Source organism: Rousettus aegyptiacus, unplaced genomic scaffold (genome assembly GCF_014176215.1).
Source record: "Rousettus aegyptiacus isolate mRouAeg1 unplaced genomic scaffold, mRouAeg1.p scaffold_m13_p_15, whole genome shotgun sequence".
Taxonomy (NCBI): domain Eukaryota; kingdom Metazoa; phylum Chordata; class Mammalia; order Chiroptera; family Pteropodidae; genus Rousettus; species Rousettus aegyptiacus.
This window is the reverse complement of record NW_023416290.1, coordinates 11,114,450-11,133,850: the sequence shown is the minus strand read 5'-3', so window position 1 is coordinate 11,133,850 and position 19,401 is coordinate 11,114,450. Positions and strand designations below refer to the sequence as shown.

Genomic DNA, 19,401 nt, shown 5'->3' with positions numbered 1-19,401 from the left:
TATATGCATTTGCATGGTTGCCTGTAGCCTTTAATACCCTGACTAGAAGCTCTACTTTGGGCAGTCCTAAGTCTTTTATCCCCTCCTTTTGCAACTAGCACAAAAATGTACTTCAGATTGTCATTTTACAAAGGTCAGAAATGAACTACCTTCTTCTTTAGAGAGTGGGATCCAGTATGCATAACCTTCATGGCTATTTACCCGCTTTGGTTTTGCAGCCTAAGAAAATGGCACGTCACATACCTAACCAAAGACAGCGGACAATGTCAACATCTGGAGAAGCTCTATATGAAATTCTTGGTCTGCATAAGGGAGCATCAAATGAAGAAATTAAGAAAACCTACAGGTACAGAGGAAGTTCAATCATGACATTTCCTATGGTGCTAGTGATAGTTTTTGTGATTGGCAAGTGCCTCCAACTTAAGATATAAGCGTCCTGGTAAGACCAGGAATTCAGAGTTTTGGAACTCATGTTCCCTGTTCTGTAACATAGGCTGTTAGGGATAGGAAGCACAGCACCAATTTTATGAAAGAACTGTCTTGCGATGCTGGGCCTTAGGAAAGTGCAGCCTGCAGTGAGAGAGAGGGGCAGGGGATATTGTATGCTATACTTTTTAAGTCTTCAATTTTCATCTTTCATCTAGTTAGCTATTTGGGGGAAAAACTGAAATTTTTTTCCTTAAAACTCCAAGGAATTTTTAAAAAAATAAGACTGAGTACAAAAAATAATTTACTTTTTATAGAAAAATTGGAAATTACTAAAAATGAAAACAATAACAGTTATCCATAATTCTATCTCTAGTGATAATTATCATCGATATTTTTCCTTCTAGCTTTTTTTTCTGTCTAGATAAGACATTTTAAAATAAAATTGGATTCATCCACATTCTCCATCTTTCACTTCTGCTTCATCTGTCATGGTTAAAAAGCCTCTCCTGATAACAATATTATAAAAATATTAACCCATATCTTCTAGTACATTTATGATTTTACATTTTTTATATCAAATCTTTGATCCCTGTGAAGTTTATTTTGACATGAGGAATAAATTTAAGAATCCAGATTTATTTTTTTCCTAAATCACTAGCCCATCAAAATTCATTAAATTATTCATTTTTATCTACTGATAAAAAATTCTTTGGCTTTGGATTAGAAATTTTACCATGCAGTAAACTGAGAGACCCAAAATGCATTTAAGAAGTATGTGTTAGAGAATAAATGACGGTTGTGAAAACTGCTATTTGGACCCAAATAGTTCTGTGAAAATGATAGAGTTGATGGGAATCAATATGTACTATCTAGTTTATATTCCACTTATGGCACTGGGGAGACAAAGAGCCTTTGCTATTTTATTGTGCCCTCAAGCTATTTAGGAGTGTGCCTGGGAGCTCCTCAGCCTCCTGCGGGTGGATGTTTTTGTTTGAGGGTCACTAAATTTGACTCTTAAGGCTTCAGGCTGAGGCACTGTGCTAGGGGTGAGGGTTGGGAATCAAAGTACTTGCACTGTTAACTTAATACCTACAAAGATGCTCCTCAACATGAGAAAAAAGTGAAATCTAACTATCTTGTAAGTTTTAAAACCTACTTTACAAATGTGATTTTAATTGCCTTTATTAATTTTTTAAGCTAAAATTTCAGGTCATATCCTAATTAAGACACGAATTATGCTGAATTGTTTGCAAGTTTAATAATTACAACCTAAAGTCTTTTCATGTAATCAGTGTCTTGCTATTAATTTTGTTTTAATGTCAAACAAATATTATTTTTTCCACTGATTAGGGTACTAGTATGCTGCCAAAAGCATCCATTTCTATCTAAATTACACATTTGTATTCTGCAAGTTATTCAAAGTGTATGAGCAGGCTGAAAATCCACTGAGAATATTATTTTTATATTCAGAGATCTGGATCAAAGCAGTCAAAATATAGTGAAATTAAAAGTCAGTGAAATTTAATAAAATTACCAACTGTTGAATCCATACGCTGCTTGACCTCTGTTGTAATCTTTGGTTGTGCTCTTGAAAACAAGGCTGAGTTAGAAGACTTTTTTTCTTCTTTTACATTTTATTTTTATTTTTGAATAGATAATATATTCTCTGATTAAAATAAGATCATATAAACGGTATACAAAAAAGTCTCTCTCCTACCTCATATTCCCCAGGTTCCCTCCCCAGGGAAAGCAGTTCCTTGAATACCTCTCTAGAGAGATCTTATACCTATACAGGCATATATACAGACGTTCTGGTCTGGACAAGATGGTATAGCTTTGTCTTTCTCTGGTCCTCCTTGCCAAGCATGACTAAAAGCCTTAGAAATAACATAAGAGACAACTGAAAGAGAACCCTGAGAGGTAGAAAGAGGAAATGAATTGGTTAGGTACCACAGGACCAAGGGAACAACACGGTGGCTGGGCATCTTATGACTCCCCACCCACTCTAGCCTTTCCTGATACCCACTCTAGCAATGGAAGGTATTCAGGTAGTCTTATTCTTCCTCCAAATTGAACTGGAGTACTGGTAACAACTCTAGACAAGCCCAGCAGAAACAGCAAAGGGGACCAACTGAACATCCCCCTTAACGAGAATGAGTCAGAGGACTTTCCCACCACCCTGAGACCTCCCTCTCTCACCCAGGGACCCTACCTACTTGACAGCAGATATTAACAAGGCAGATTCTGCCACGATAAACACCCAGCCCAGGAAGTGTTTTTTGTGCCTTCAGCCTGGAGATTCCCTTCCCATAACTAAAGGCACCAGACAACCCAGCCCAGAGATGCTCCCCTCACTTCTTCAGCTAGTACCAAAAGTGCCAGTGGCAGCCTCAGATGTAGGAAACAAACCAAGCTGGTCAGAACAGCACCGCAGAGACTCTGAAAATTAGATCGTCAATGGAACCACAGGCCACAAAAGTAAGCTAAAAGCTGCATGTTAAACCCAAAGTGGCTGCCTGTTAAAATAAAAAATATATAAATAGGACCAAGAGTCTCCTAAAACAACAGCTAAAATATCCACATAAAAATCATTCCCTATACAAAGAACAAATAAAGTCACCACTTGCATGAGTAAGATAATCAATCATCTGACTCCCACACTGAGATGAACCAGATATTGAATTCATCTGGTATTTTAAAATAGCTATCATATAAAAGATTCAACAAGCAATTACAAATTCCTTTGAAACAAATAAAAAATAAAAATTTCATCAAAGAAATAGAAGTTATAAAAAAGAGTCAAATAGAAATTATATAACTGAAAATAACAAATACTACAACTAACCGGATGAGCTCTGTAGTAGAGTAGAGATGACTCAGGATAGAATCAGTGAGGTTGAGGATAGATCAATGAAATTTACTCTGAACAACAAAGAGAAAATAAACTGAAAACAGAACCTCAGGAACCTGTGAGACTGTAACAAAAAATCTAATATTTATAGCATTGAGTCCTAGAAGGGAAGGAGAGAGTGGGATAGAAAGACTATTCAAAGAAATAATGATTAAACATTCCTCAAATTGAGCAAAATCTATAAACCTACAGATCAAGAAGCTGAGTGAATAACAAATAGGATAAATCTAAAGAAATCCATGCCAAGACACACCATAATTAAACTTCTGAAAACTAAAGACAAAGAAAACACCTTGAAAGCAGATGGAGAAAGAACACATTATCTGTACAAGAACAACAATTCAAATGAAAGCAGATTTTTCATCTGAAACAACAGAAGCCAGAAAGAACTAAGACAACATTTTTCAAGTGCTAAAAGAAAAGAACTATCAACTGTGAATTCTCTATTTGGTGAAACTACATTTCAGGAATTAAGAGGAAGTAAAGACATGCTCAGACAAGGGAAAACCAAAAAAAAATGCATCATTAGCAGACCTACTCTTCATTAACAATGTTCTTCAAAAAAAAGAAAATGATAAGGAAAGGAATCTTGGATCATTAAGAAGGGAGAAAGAAAAATGAAGAATGCAGAAATATGGGTAAATGAATACAACAGGCTGTCTTCATGAGTTTTCCAAATTACATGATGACTGGTATAAAAATTATAATATCATCTGATACTCAAGACAATTAATATTTAAAAGTGGGGAGGATAATGGAACCTAAATGGGAGTCATGTTTCTGCACTTCGCTCAAATTGCAAAACGCTGATATCAGTAGACTGTGATACATTTTGTGTGTGTGTGTGTGTGTGTGTGCGCGCGCACACACACACACACACACACACATCCAACCACTTAGAGACTATACAAAGCACTACACACCAAAACACTACAAGTAAATCAAGATGGAATCCTTAAAAATGTTCAAATAACCCACAAGAAGGCAAGAAAGGGGAAATGGAGGACTGAGAAATTGAGAAAACAGAAAACAAATAATAAAATGATATATTTAAGCCCTAACATAATAATTATATTAAGTGTAAATGGTCTAAGTATATGTCATATTTTCCCTTTCTTGTTATACAAATGGTGATGGACTATCACTCTTATTCTGTAGTTTGCATTCTTCTCTTAAGAATATATCTTGGAGATCATTCTTGGGAATAATCAGTTCATAAAAAGTTCCATTCTTTTCACATTGTGGCATAGTAATCCATGACATAGAAGGCCTATGCTTTAAACAGTTCTCTGTTGATAAATGTTTAAGTTGGTTTTCATTTAGGCTGCCTTTTTGAACCAACTTAGAGCTTCTCAGGAAAACCCCATGGTCCCGGAAGGGTAGCTAGTGGTGAGAAGATGGAAATAATCTTGGTTCCTGTCCTCTTTTCAGTTTTTGCTGTGCCCCAATTCCAAATTTCTGGAGCAAGGCTCTAACCAACCCAGCTGGGTCATATGCTCCAAGATCCCACTACCTTAGTTACCAAGGGTCACAGGATCCAACTCTATGGGAAGGGGATAGACGGTTGTGAAGGACACTAAAAGTATCTCTAGTTCCTTAGTCCTTTGAAGAATTACCATAAATCACAGCCTCACAGACCTATCTCAGCCCCTTTCTACGTCTATAAATCTTTATCGTAAAATCTTCCTGTGAATAAAGCATCTTCTTTCCTACATCATCAGTTTCCCTACAATAATATAACCATACTTCATCAGTCAGTTGATAAATTGAGTCTCCAGCTACCTCAAAGGACAGCTGGGAAGAATGACAATGGGAAGGCTTCTGTTGTGTCAATCCATCATGAATGGAAGCTCTTGTCACTGAGATTTTGTAAAGAGAAATGAGACCATTTTTTTTTCAGTGTGTGAAGCCCTTTGTGGAAAAGCACAACGAAAATACCAGGTACTGTTATGAATGAACAGACATCCTCGTCATCCTTAAAAGCCCAAAATTATCCTGTCATTTGCTGCTATTGTTCAAAAACCACTTATGTAGCACGAAGTGAGTTTTTGTTCTATGTCAAATGTGCCATATCACAGGGTGAGACTCATGGTATGACTCTCATCCACGGCCTTCATTACGGAATCAATCTGCCTTTAATACTGCAGATCATAAACATACCAAGGAGCTTGAAGTCTAAGGCTCATGTAATCCGATTTTCTCATTGCTGGGTCATGTCACTTAATCCTAACAGTGTTTGCATGATATAAGCAAATATTTTCCCCTATTCTCCCACTGCCTAAAAGTCTTTACTCCCCCTTTTCATGCTGTCTGAAGGGGACTCATTTGAGTTAATCAAATACACCAGGAATGGCTAAGTGGCTACCCATCTTGCACATATTTGCTGTAACTTTAAACTGTTTTCCCCTCTCACCCAATTTAAGTAGTCTCTCTGAGCCAAAAGGGATTCGAGTTAGGAAGCTGGTGAAGGAGGGGAGACAGATACTGGTGAATGGTGGGACAACTGGGGAGCGGGTTGGTTGTTGAACTAGGAAATTCAAATATTGTTCTCTATATAACCCTAAATACCAGGCTTTGGCCCCTTTCAAGTGACTGAGGAACTTGGGTTCCCTGCCAAGTCCTTCTAGGAGTCTCCCCTGAGAAAGACTCCAGAATCCAGGAGCCACTTCAAGCCCCTGTAGCAGTGTTGCTGCACCAAGCCGAGTTACCACCCTGCTGATGGTATCTCCTCTCCATTCACTCAGTGGGCATGCCCATGGCCACTGCTGGGCACAGCTCTGGGAGAGCTGAGCTCCGCGGCTGCAGCTCCACTGGTTCTCAGCTGGGCATGGCTGCCCTGCTGCCATTCTGGCAGACTGGCAGGCATAGTAGGTGCTCCTTGCTAAAAGTTGGAGCTCAAGTTTTCTCATTATTTCTCCAGGCCAAGAAGCCACCTCTGGATGTAGAAAATGGCCCCCTTCTTTTTGTGATAGCCTTTGTTAGAATTCCCAGTGAGTGCCAAAGTTTGGTAGAAAAGCTCCTTCCATCTTTTCTTGCAAATCTCTTTCTATAGGACCCAAACTCATGCTCGGATGAGTCAAAGACTAGCAGTAATAAGACTATACTTAGAATCTCGAACCTCTCCGACAGCAAAAAGCTTTGCTCTTGGTCAAGCTCAACACACCTGGCTCTTTCATCCCAAAGACAGCATCCTTTTCAAGATGATTCTGCAGTTCCTATCCCACTCTCAGATAGGCTTCCATCAGGCTGCCCCAGATTCATCAGATTTACCCAGCTGTGGCTGCCCCAGGAAGGTGCGTGACTTAGATTACTTTCTCAAAGGCTCTTCAGGCTTGAGGGACTTCTGGGAGGCTGCCTTCAGGCTCCCAAGCATTCTCTGATGTGCTCAAACTCCCAGCCATGAACAGTAGGCCGTGACGGCACAAAGATGCATCCCTAGCATAACCCTAAAACAAACGCTACCTGTTCTGTACTCTTCTTAGTAACTTGAGCAAAGAAAATAGTTGGCCATTATACTGCTGCTCAGTAATCCCTTACAGTGTGTGATTAGATCCCTCTTTTCTTGAAATTGACTGGCACATAAAAATTCTTCACTCCAGACCCAGTAGATTGCTGAACTATACCTCATACTGATATCTAATTATAGCAGAAGTCATGAAGGCTGATTAGAGCACATAGCAGCCACTAGAATGTCTACAGTCTCTCACAATCTTAATGGCTTTCTATCGGCAAGTTCTCTTCATTAGTTGACAAATATTTATTGAGTATCTACTATGTGTTGGGTAAACAGACAAAATCCCTGCACTCCCGAAGCCTATATTCTGGGCTGGGGGAGTGAGGAAGCTTAATAATAAATAAGTAAAATATACAGTAGTTCAGATACTGTAAGTGTTGTGGAGAAAAGCAAAGCAGGAGCAGTGTTAGAAGTTACACGTTCTTTTTGAGGTATTCCACTTTGATTTTAACACTAAAATCCCTGATTGGCAGTGAATTCTAAGTACAAAGTAGCAGTTAAAAGCACAGGGTATGAAGTCAGAAAAACCTGGATTCAACCCCTTTCTCTCTTAGCCTCATTTTCTTCATAAGTAAAATGCAGGCAATGACACTGACCTCAGGGGGTTACCGAGGGTTAACCGAGATGATACGTGTAAAATGTTTATGGTCTAGTACATGGGCACTTGTTGCCACAAAGAATACATAAGAAATAGCCCTATAGAACAGCATTCTTCAAACTAGTTAGGGCATGGACTCGAAGACACTCTACAAGGAATGGTGTGTGTATGTGTGTGTGTGCAAGAGAGAGAGAGAGAGAGAGAGAGAGAGAGAGAGAGAGAGAGAGAGAGAGAGAGAGAATGAATGTGTGTATGGAGGGTCTTCAGATTCTGTGACAATTCAATTCTATCGTATACATTTAAAAGAATGTTCAAACTTTTATTTTAACATGCCAATGTTTGTACTATGCTAAAAATGTATACCCTTTTCATTTGTTTACTCTGATAAAAAAATTTAGTCACCAAGTTTAGAATGTGGATGGAATAATCTCTCAAAATTTTAGGGGTATATAAGCAAAAAGTTAGAATCAGAGAGACAGAGAGAGACCCCAGCATCATACTTGGAATGATTGCAAGGAGCCGTTTAGGTGGGTTTGAGGGGGAGGAGGCCTGTAGGGGGCCTTACTTGAGGCCATCTATACGCTTCATGCCCCTCGTGCTGTCCCGTCAGAGCATGAACTGCTCGCACGTTGTAATTCCCTCTTCTCTTCTGCCTCTCCCACTCTGTCAGTTCCCTGAGCGTGAGCACTGTGCTGTGTCTTCCATTGCACTTCCAACCCTCGCACCATGCTAATATTTACCGAAAACAAGAAAGAATTGGTCAGCGAGTAGATTTTACCTCTGGGTTTTCTCCTTGATTATATTCTCAGTTTCTTCAGGATCATTCTCAAATGTCTGGCACCTTGCTAGACATTTACTGACCCTATAAATAGAGAGGGGTAGATCCTCAAGGAAAGACCATGGTTTCAGTTTGGATCAGGTGCATTTTGTATGGCTGTGGGACCTTCAAGTTGCTAGGGAAAACGGAAGGGAAAACTCTGCAGAAAATGCAAGAGACTGTTATGCAATTTAGAGAATGTGAGTCTTGAGTATTCAACATCTCATATATAACTTGTTAGTTTTTATTTACATTGACATGTACATTTTTGAAATTAGATAAAAACAAGATGAAGATGCATGAAAGGGAGGCCGACTGATTTCCCTGGTGTTCTTAATCTCCACATATTTTTTTTTTCTGGTTTCTTTTTGCAGTTAATTTCTAATTTTAAAACACTGTGGTCAAAGAATATGCTTCATATAATTTCAATCTTCTTAAATTTGTTGAGGCTAGTTTTGTGTTCCCTGGTGTTCTTGGTGCAAGAAACTAACAAAATGCCAGCCTACTTACTGAATGGGAAATCAGACAAAGATCTAGCTCTTTCTTAGCATCTTAGAGAACCATAAAATCAGTATGAACTAGTTTTATACATCAGCACCTGGGTCTCTGTGCCTCATGGGTGAACTTAATTTCTCCTTGTTGACAAGGTACCAAATATCCGGGGGTTCAATTGATTCTTCTATTTCATTCAATTTCACATGGAACTTTCTGGAAATCATCTTCCATAACTGAAGAGGTGAGTTGCCTCAGAGTAGACCAAAGCGAGTCAAAAGCTGTTTTCACAAGGAGCAGGAAGGAATGTCATTTCCATAGTGATCTGTGGCAACCCCAATCTGTGCTGCTTTTACCCATGATTATTAGCAATTACAGGTCATAACAGAGGCTGCTGATGAATAAAGTGTAAATGTCAGGGGAATGCATAGCTAATAGAAGCATTGTAAATATTTACAAGGCAAAGTGATGATTCAAGCTCACAAGATAAATTGAAATTAATCTCTATCAAGCACTAATTTGTTTCCTGAATTCTAAAACCTTCCACTAAAAAGAAGAGTATATGAGGCTATGTCAGAGTTATTTTCTAGGTCAGCTGCATAACCTCCCTTCTCCATGGTAAAACTTCCACTTGATCCTCTTATTCATGTAACTTCAACTTCAGCTGTTCCAAGGCACTAGAATCATTATGATCAATGACTTTTTTTTTTTAACTCACTCATTCACCCAATACCTATTAGTATTGGATACTTATATTGTGAGTGATGCCTCATAATTATCTGTATCTATATATAAATACATCATTTGTACCATTTAAAGAGCTTACTTTACAAAGAGTCAGATTTAGTAAGGTTTTAAAAGATACATACTGAAAGACAAACAAAGGAGACAGGTGAGTGCAATAGATTAACTTAAGCATAGGATTCATATTAATCATTTAAATGAAAGTGAATGCTTCATTCCATCATTCATGTCTGTCCCAGGCATGATGCTATGTTCTGGGGATACAATTATAAGCAAACCATGGTTACTGATCTTGTTAACATGAGGTCTAGTGAAAGAGACAAATAATGACAAAAACGAGTGTGTAAGTACTGATGAGATATACTGCCCTGGAGGGAAAAGCATGGTTCCACGAGAGTACATAACAAAGACAGCTGACCTGGACTAGGGATTAGAGAAGTATTCCCCAAGGAAACGAATGTGGTCTTAATTTTAGTGCAAATTTTGCCAATTTATATCAAAGGTAATCAAAGAAAAGCCAGATGGGCAAGCCATATTCCAACATAAATGGAATGCTCACTATGTGCCAAGCACTATGCTCAGCAATTTGTGTTTATTATTCTATTTAATTCTCATATTTCTGTTTTGTGTAGTTACTATCATTATCTCAATTTTACACTTGAGGAAATAGGCTTAGAAAGGTAGGTTAAGTAGCTGTCTAAAGTCTCACAGCAGTAAGTGCTGGAGTTAATACTGGCACTTGGGTTGCCTTGTTCCAGAGCCCACTGCTCTTAACCATCATATCTCTGATTTTAGAACAGCTACCATAAATACAAAAGATTTGAAGGCCAGAATCTGAGTGATGGGCTATAGTGAAGGATGGAACAAAGGTCAATGTCCGAGAAGGAAGGCCAGGGATGAAATTCAGGGTTCTTAGTCCTAGGTTGGGATTTAAATACAGATGTAGAAAGGGGATCCAGAATAAGCACAAAGCTTTAAGTTTCAGACAGTGTTGGATCAGCACACCCAGGGGATGACTGCACATACCAGGCAGTATGACATCTGTCCTTGCACTGGGATAGAAGTAGCTTCTGGTATTTACTAGCAAAGTCCATATTATACATTGGAAAGGGAGGCCTTATAGGTCCTAAGGTAATGTAATGTACCTCTTTCTGGCAATACTGTTCAGCCCAACTGCTTCTAAAGTCATTTGTTGGTAAAATAAAATATGGTATAATTCAGCATAAGTTACCTGCCAAATACCTTGCACCTACAGCTATGCCCAACAGACTAGGCGGTTAATGAATAATTGGTAAATAAATGCATGTATGAAAGCATAAATGAGCAAGTCAGTGAGGAAAAGTATTGCTTCCTTTAGCAATGGGTGTCAAACCAAATAATCTAATACAGTAATCAAAAGAAATTATGTGAACATAAATTTAAAAGCAAAAATATAAAGGTACAACACTGACTTCAGTGAAAATTGTTACTTCTTTTGGGTACCAAAATGTTCCTTTAGTCTGCTTTATGTCTATCAGTATTCTGAAAATAGAAGCATAAATAATAGAAATATACTTTCAAAGGAATGTGTTTTCTATAAACATAAATATATTTTACTGAAATTGATATAGATATTAAAATTATTAATAGGTAATGATGTCAGTGAAAATGGTGGAATAGGGGACTCTAAAAAGCCTGCTTCTCCATAAAAGCACTAAAAATCATAAAAAAGTTGTCAGAATAAACCTTTTCAAAATCAGGAAACTAACCAACTATAAGACATTGTTGAATGAAACTGAAGAAGACACACAAAAAATGGAAAGATAGTCCATGCTCACAGATCGAAAGAATTAATATTGTTAAAATGTCTATATTACCCAAAGCAACCTACAGATTCAATGCAATTTCTATTAAAATTCCAATAGCATTTTTCACAGAGATAGAACAAAGAATCCTAAAATAGATATGAAACCACAAAAGACCCCAAAGAGCCAAAGCAAACTTGAGAAAGAACAACAAAGCTAGAGGCAACACACTTTCTGATTTCAAACTTTATTACAAAGCTATAGTAATCAAAGCAGTATAGTACTGGCAGAAAAACAGACATATAGATCAATGGAATGGAATAGAGAGCCCAGAAATAGATACATGCTATATGGGCGATTAATTTATGACAAAGGAGCCAGGAATATACAATGGAGAAAGGACAGTTTCTTTAGTAAATGGTATTGGGAAAACTGGATTGCCACATACAAAAGCAAGAAACTGGATCCCTATCTTACTCTACACACAAAAATCAACTCAAAATGGATTCAAGAGTTGAATGTAAGACCTGAGACCATAAAACTCCAAGAAGAAAACAGGTGGTAAGCTCCTTGACACTGGTCTTGGGAATAATATTTTTGGATTTGACAGCAAAAGCAAAGGCGACTAAAGCAAAATAAACTAATTAAGTAGGACTAAAAAAATTCTGCATAGCAAAGGAAACCATTAGCAAAATGAAATGGCAGCCTACTGAATGGGAGAAAATATTTGCAAACCATGTATCTGATAAGGGTTTAATATCCAAAATATATAAAGAACTCATACAACTCAATAGCAAAAAAAAAAAAAAAAAATCAGATTAAAAAGAGGATCTGAATAGACATTTTTCCAAAGAAGACACACAGGTGGTACCTAAAAAGGGCTCAGCATCCCTAATCCTCAGGGAACTCATCAGAGCGAGAGCTCACTGAGGGCTTTAACTTAAACCAGTGTTGACAGCAGCTACTGGAAGTAGGAGAGGTTTTATAGCCATTTCTTCTACTTTCCAGTCTTGTTCTCCCTTGATGTTCAGAGTTCAAAAGAGATTGCTGGCTTTAAAAAAAATAATAATAATAATGCAAAATCCACCCCACTCCCCACCTCCTCAAAAAAGTAATAAGTTTAGAGGCCCAGAAACTTTTGTTGGGATCCTGAGCCAGATACAGAGATCTTGAATCATATGCCGCTCTCGTATTTTGGGTGAGCTGTGGGTTGGGGAGGAAAAGGATTAAAATATATTGCTTAAAGATATTAGTGGCCTGCTGAAGACTGTTGCCTACTGGTGTCAGAACTTCAGGTCCTCATTGCCTAAAGTAGTACTTTTATAATTTCTGTAGACAAATACTTCTAATATTGGACACATTATGTCTACTGTGTTTGCACATATAGTCCCGTCTATTCTACCTTATTAGGGGAGGGTAAAGAGCCGGCTCTTAAATTAGCCATTGAAAAGAATTGTAGTGACCAGAAAAACTATCTAAAACAAAGTTCTATCAATTGGCATTTAAACTTTTCAAAAGTTTAAGTATTTTTAACTCTAATATTAAAAACACTAATATTAAAAACACACTCTGGCATAATGCCCCCTAAAGTCAAGTTATTACACGGACCAGTAAAACTCTGGGAAGATTTGCCAAGGAATCGCTGAAGCACAGTGGTACTGCTGCCTCGACTACCGCTAGAGGCCAGCACTTGATTCTCAGTGGCGCTGCTCCAGGATACAGACCAGTTTTCTGAAACAGATCATTCGTGGTTCCTATTGCTATCTCATGCAACCTGTCTTGAATCCCAGAAAATACCGTAACAATTTCTGGGGTGAGCTGCTCAGATATTCCATCTGCAAAGGTGAGGAAATCATGGGACTGTATAACGTAGCCTTCGGAGGGCCTTGGTGCAGCCTTTGTGGTCAAATATCTTGATCATACACATCTGAACATGGTAGCACATGTTCAGAAATGATTTTATAGCAGAGGTAGTGCTGGCATTATTTGCAATTTGAAGCCAAATGGTCCCCTGACCTTGCTACTCTGTCCCTTCATTCTATATGAATCCCAGCCCGGGGTTCCTGCTTCCCTGAGCCCCACTAACACTCTAATTCTGGCTTTCTCTAGCAGCATACTGTATTAAAGCTACACGAAATGCTTGTAGGGGGTTTGAGAGACCCGAGGGGTGATTAAGGGAAAATATATGCCCAAGAGAGCCAGTAGCACACAACAAGCTTTATTGGGCAGTGTTTTAACACTGGATTTGATGAGAGGGAAAGTCTCTCACAGCATAAGGCCATTCAGAGACTTATGGCATGAGGCCACCTTCAGAAGGGGAGGAGTGCAAAGAAAATCTCAGAGGAAGGGGAAGCTGGAAAGGGGGCTTATTATCTGGGTGCACAGTAAGGAGTATCTGAGCCAGAGAGCTCCAAAGGGCATGGCAACCTGGAGTCTCCAGCAGATATGGGGTGAGGTCTTACAGGTATGTAAAGCAGGCTCAAATTAGCTAACGATCTGCTTGTTTGGGTTATTTTAAAAATAATCGAATGTATAAAAAATTTGAATTGGGCTCCAGTAGGCCTCTGAGCTAATGGGTCTCAGCGTCTAGTAAAGAAACAAACATTGTAGGAGTCAACACAGAGGCAATCTTTTGCTCATTTATATAACAGTGGCGTAAAGCCTTTTATGGATAGCCAGGAGTTTCTAAATCAGGGGTTTCTGATTATCACAACTAGGTAATTTATACCAGTTCTCCCTTCTGCTGAGAACAACCAGAAAAACTAAAAGGAAAGTTATATTTTAAAATATACATCTTAAAAGCATTTTGAGAGTAACGAATTACTGCTGACAAGGTCATGATATGGGAGAAGAGAAGCTGAGAGGCTGAGCAGGTTCTACAAAGATGAGGGAAATTTTTGGACCCTGACCCAACAAGAATGGGAGTCCTGCAATTCTATTTAGACTCCAAGATCTGCACCTCAGGAGAAAGGGCAAATGGAAGTAAAGCATCTATGGCTGATAATTCTTTAGTGGTCCTCTACAAGCCGTGTCCCCTGGTATTCACATCCTTGTATAGTCCCCTTGAATCTGGCTGGTTCTCTGACCTGATTTAACCAATTCAATGTAGCAGAAGTGATGATTTACCTAAATCCTTAAAATGCTTAGCAGCTTCTGCTTTTGCAATCTGGTTTAAAGTAGCTATCATGGAAGAAATATGACTACCTGAGACCATCATGTTTTGAGGCACCTTACCTACCCATGTGGAAAAACCCTAGCTCAGCCCCTAGCCACAGCCAGTACCTGCTTTCCTGCAGGTCAGGGAAATCATGTTGGAAGTAGATCCTTCAGTTCCAATTGAGCAGTCCCAGCCAAAGCCAGATAGAGAGAGAAAGATGGCTCCACTAGTCCTACTCAATTACAGCACTGTAGGCAAATAAATAAAATGCTTGTTGTAGCTCATTACACACAAAAAGATAATGGAAACACCAGTCTTGTATGGACTTTGATCCATGTGGGTGACCAAGAAAATCTCAATCCCTAACCCCTAATCTTGAATTAAGATGACCTCAATTTTGCAAGTGCCTCCAGACATCTGAAAATAGGAAATGAAAATGCTCTCTGGTATAACGTCTTCTTAGTTCTTTAATATTTCATTGAAAGTTTTAAAAATATAGTATCTGGAACAAAAAAAAATTATCAAGTACACGAATAAAGACAAAATGAATAAGAGTCAGCAAAATGAGAAAATAGAAGCAGAACTGTAGGAACCTCAGGTATTAAAATGATCAGATACAGATTTTTTAAATCTATCATGAGCAAGAATTACAAGATTAAGAATTCTCACATCAAACTGAAAATTACAAAAAGGAACATTTCAGATTTTTAAAATAAACAGATAAATTTCACAACTAAAAAATACAACAAACTCAAGGACTCAAAGGTAGGGGCTTAACAGGTTAGAGAGAGCTGACTGGAAGGTAGGCCAGAAGGAAATAGTCAGAAAGAATCAAAAAAGGACAGAAAGCAATGCAAGATGATAAAATATATAGAGGATCCATTATCAAGGTCTAAGATACATGCAACTGGAGTCTGAAAAGGACAGTAGAAAAAGAATAAAAGGAAAGCTAATTGAAAACATAATGTAAGTGAATTTTCCAGGTTCATGAATGATATCAATCCCTATATACCAGAAGCTCAACAAAAGCCAACCAGAACAAAAACAAATCTGTACCCAAGCATATCACAGAAAAACTGCTGAAAACCAATGATATAAAGTCTTTTTGGCAACCAGAGAAAAAATACAGACTACCTTCAAAGAACAACAATTAGACTTAAAGTAAATTATTAACAGAGATAATGAAAGCCAGAAGATGATGGACTGAAATCTTCAGTGTGATGAAATAAAATAATTGACAGCCTACAATTCTATATCCAGGAAAAATACCCTTCAAAAACGAAGATAAAATAAAGATTTTTTTTAAGCTAAACAAAAACTTTAAGAATTGATCATCGGCAGACCTGCACTAACAGAAATACTAAAGGGTCTTCATAGGTAGAAGGAAAATGATCCTAGATGGATAAGGGATGCAAGAAATAACCAATGGCACCAAAATAGCAAAATAGGTTAATAAATGTACACAAATACTAATTGTATAAAACATCATTAAATATTAATTGTATGAATAACAATTCTTGAGGGGTTAAAAGACTTAGAGAATTAAAGTACGTGTTCCCAACAACACTTAAGCTAGGAGGAGATAACGGTGTGAGTGTTCTAAAATTTTTATATTGTCTTGGAAGAAGACAAAAATACATCAACATTAGACTTTGCTAAACCAAGAATTATGTAACCTCTAGGAAGACCCCCCCCAAAAATAATAAAAGAATGTGTAATTTCCAAAGCAACAGAGGGGTAAAGTAGAATAATGAAAAAAAAAAATCAATCAAAAAGAAACCAAATAGGAGAGGGGAGAAAATATGTTTTAGATGTAACAAAAATCACAATGAAGTAGTAGATTTAACCTGAAAGATGGCAATAATTGTATTAGAAATAAACATTGACTAAATGTTTGAATTAAAAAAAGTTGTCATTATGAATTTAAAAAAACAAAACTATGTGGTGTTTACAAAAGACAGATCTAATATATAAGGATACAGAAAATTTGAAAGTAAGAGAGAAAAATATATGCTATGTGGATGTCCACCCAAAGAAGGGTGGTGTAATTTTATTAATATCAAAGTAAAGACAAAGACTATTACTAGAGACAAAGAGGTATACTTCATGAGGATAAAAGTTCAGTTCACCAGGAATATATAACAGTTGTGAATTTGTATGCTTTTAAAGAACATGGTCTAAAATATACAAGGCAAAAAGTGACAACTATGATGAGAAAATGCAAATTTATAGTCCTAGTGGGAGATTTTAATACACTTTGCTTGACAGATCAGTAAAATGGCTAAGAATATAAAAGATTTAAACAAAAATCAGCGAACAAAATTTAATGCTCTTATATAAGAACAAAGCACCCAACAGATACAGAACACATATCTTTAAAGTATATATGGAACATTTATAAAAATTGAACATACAAGGAGACATAAAGCAAGTCTCAAATTTTGAAGGATTTAAATCATATAGAAAGTGTTCTCTTGCTGCAGTGTAATAAAGCTAGAGAGCAAAAACAAAAGATAATGAGAAAATTCTGATAAGCTTAAAAATTAGGAGGTACAATTTAATATAATTCATGGGTAAAAGAAATCATAATTAGAATTAGAAAATATATAGAACTGAATGTTTCATATTAAAACTTCTGGAATTCAGTTAAAGTGGCACTTAGAAGGAAATTTATAGACTTCAATACACATATTAAAAAGTTTAGTACAGCAATAAATAAAAAATAATATAAAATGACCAAGCTGGGTTTATTCTAGAACACAAGCTTCACTTGACATTAGAAAATCGATTACATTAACCGATTAAAAGAAAACAAACATATCTTCTCAATAGATGCAGAAAAAGCATTTGGTAAAAAGTCAAGATCCATTCACTCTAATTTGTAAAAGAAGAAGGAAGAAGGATGCCTGCTTTAGTAATTCTTATTTGACATCGAGGTCTTAGAACAATAAAATAAGGAAAATGTAAATGACATAAGAATTGGAAAGAAAGAAAAACAATCACTATTTGCAGATTGTATGATTTGCATATGTAGAAAATATACAAGAACTTATATTTTATTAAAATTAATAAATAAGCTTAGGAAGTTTGTAAACTAAAAAGCATCAGTATATTAAAATCTTTTATATATGCAATGAGTTAAAAAATTTAATGTCAAAAACCACACCAAAAAAATTAAGTTCCTAAGAATAAATCAATTAGAACATATGCAGGACCTTTTAGATGTTATAAATAAAAGTTATAAATAAGTGGACATATTGTACATATGTCAATCTCCAAATTAATCTACAGAGTCAATGCAATTGCAATAAAAATCCCAATGGGGTGTGTGTGTGTGTGTGTGTGTGTGTGTGTGTGTGTGTAAACTGACAAAATAATTCTAAAAAATTAAAGGCTCACATTCTGGTTGAAATGCAGAGGGCCCAGAATAGCCAGCCATATAACTCTTGAAGAACGACAATATGGAAAAACTTCCCTCTTTAAGATACTAAGATATCTTGAATATGATACGAAAAGGTATCATATTTAAGACTGTTATTGGCCCAGAAATAGCCAAATAGACAATGGAGCAGAACAGAGAGCCTAGAAATACAGGAAAAGAATTTAAAAGTTTAAATAAATGATGGTAGGACAGTTAGATATCCATTTTTAAAAATGAAAGTGGATGCCTACCTTCAACCACATTAAAAAATTGGCTACAAATGGATCATTGACTTCCGTGTGAAAGGTAAATCTATAAAGATTTTAGAATTTTAGAGTTTATAGGACAATATCTGAATTCAGAAAAAGATTAATTCAACTAAATTAAAATTAAGAATTTCTGTTTGTTTAAAGATTCCATAAAGAAACTGACAACGACAAACAAAAATGCCCCCAGAAATGGAGAATAAATATGCAATACATATAACTGACAAAGGATTCATGTAAAAAATATGTATTTTTTTAATTATGTATTTTAAAATATGTATTTTTAAAATTAATTCTAAACATCGACCTAAACATGATAAAAGACTAACATGCACTTAAATAGAGGATATCCAAAATTAGAATTAAAATTAAACCACAAAGGGATATATAAAAAACTACCAAATTGTCAAACATTAAAATGCCTTTCAATACCAAATGTCAGGGAGCTGTGCATTGGTTCTTATATTTTCATTTCAGTGTTGCCTGAGTCCAAGAGAGCACAGGAGTCCCACTGAACCTCCAGTATTATGACAAACTATCAGGTTCCATAGTTGCAGTATTTGTCATACATCTAGGGTTACTAATATATAAAATAGGGTTTGTTTCACCTGCAAACTCTGGTTTATAGCAGTGTATTTTTCTACCTACTATCAGTCTCCTTCCCATCATAGCCACTTCTTTTCTAGAAAGAATAGTCTAAGAATAATCTAACATGAGCTCAGATTTTGCTTTCTTTTGCTACTCTGCAGTAAATGCTGGCCCTCCCATGAGGGTGGTTTTAAAGGTTCTAGGATATAGGAAGATAATACCTCACCCTCTCTCTTGTCTTTTGTCTTAGGCAGCAGGTGGTTTTCTTCTGTGACAATGGAGGGGCAATAAATTTTATGGCTGAGATATTTTAGCAGAAAGTCACACAGCAGTTAACAAAATATTTGAAATAGGAAGCATCTGAAGGTAACTGGAGAAAGTTCAATATGTTAAGTGGGGAAAAGCAGCTACACACATAGCCATGCCATGGTGGAATTGTTTCCTAAGGCTCAGAGACCAGCCTTCCAACAAAAAGAGGGTCTCCTCTGACATTTGAACCCCATGGATGGAGATAGATTTGGACTAGAGCTGAGACAACATGGTCAGAATCAGGAGTTAGGTGATTCAGAAACTGGTAGAGGATAATAGGTAGATCTCACCTGAGTGTTAGGTGGGACAGGAAGGAGAACTAGACAGAACATTATAATTCTTAGAATTAGTCTGCTGCCTCAAAATAGGTA

The 19,401-nt window shown here is 36.8% G+C and overlaps 1 protein-coding gene across 1 annotated transcript in view; it reads left to right on the top strand.

Moving 5' to 3' along the window:
* The first annotated feature begins 224 nt into the window (after window positions 1–224).
* DNAJC5B (DnaJ heat shock protein family (Hsp40) member C5 beta) overlaps window positions 225–19,401 on the top strand; it is a 48,140-nt gene continuing 28,963 nt past the window's right edge. Inside the window, exon 1 of the mRNA XM_016152899.2 lies at window positions 225–346. Within this exon, the coding sequence (XP_016008385.2) occupies window positions 228–346 (119 nt within the window). The 5' untranslated portion in view covers window positions 225–227. The remainder of the gene's footprint in view (window positions 347–19,401) is intronic.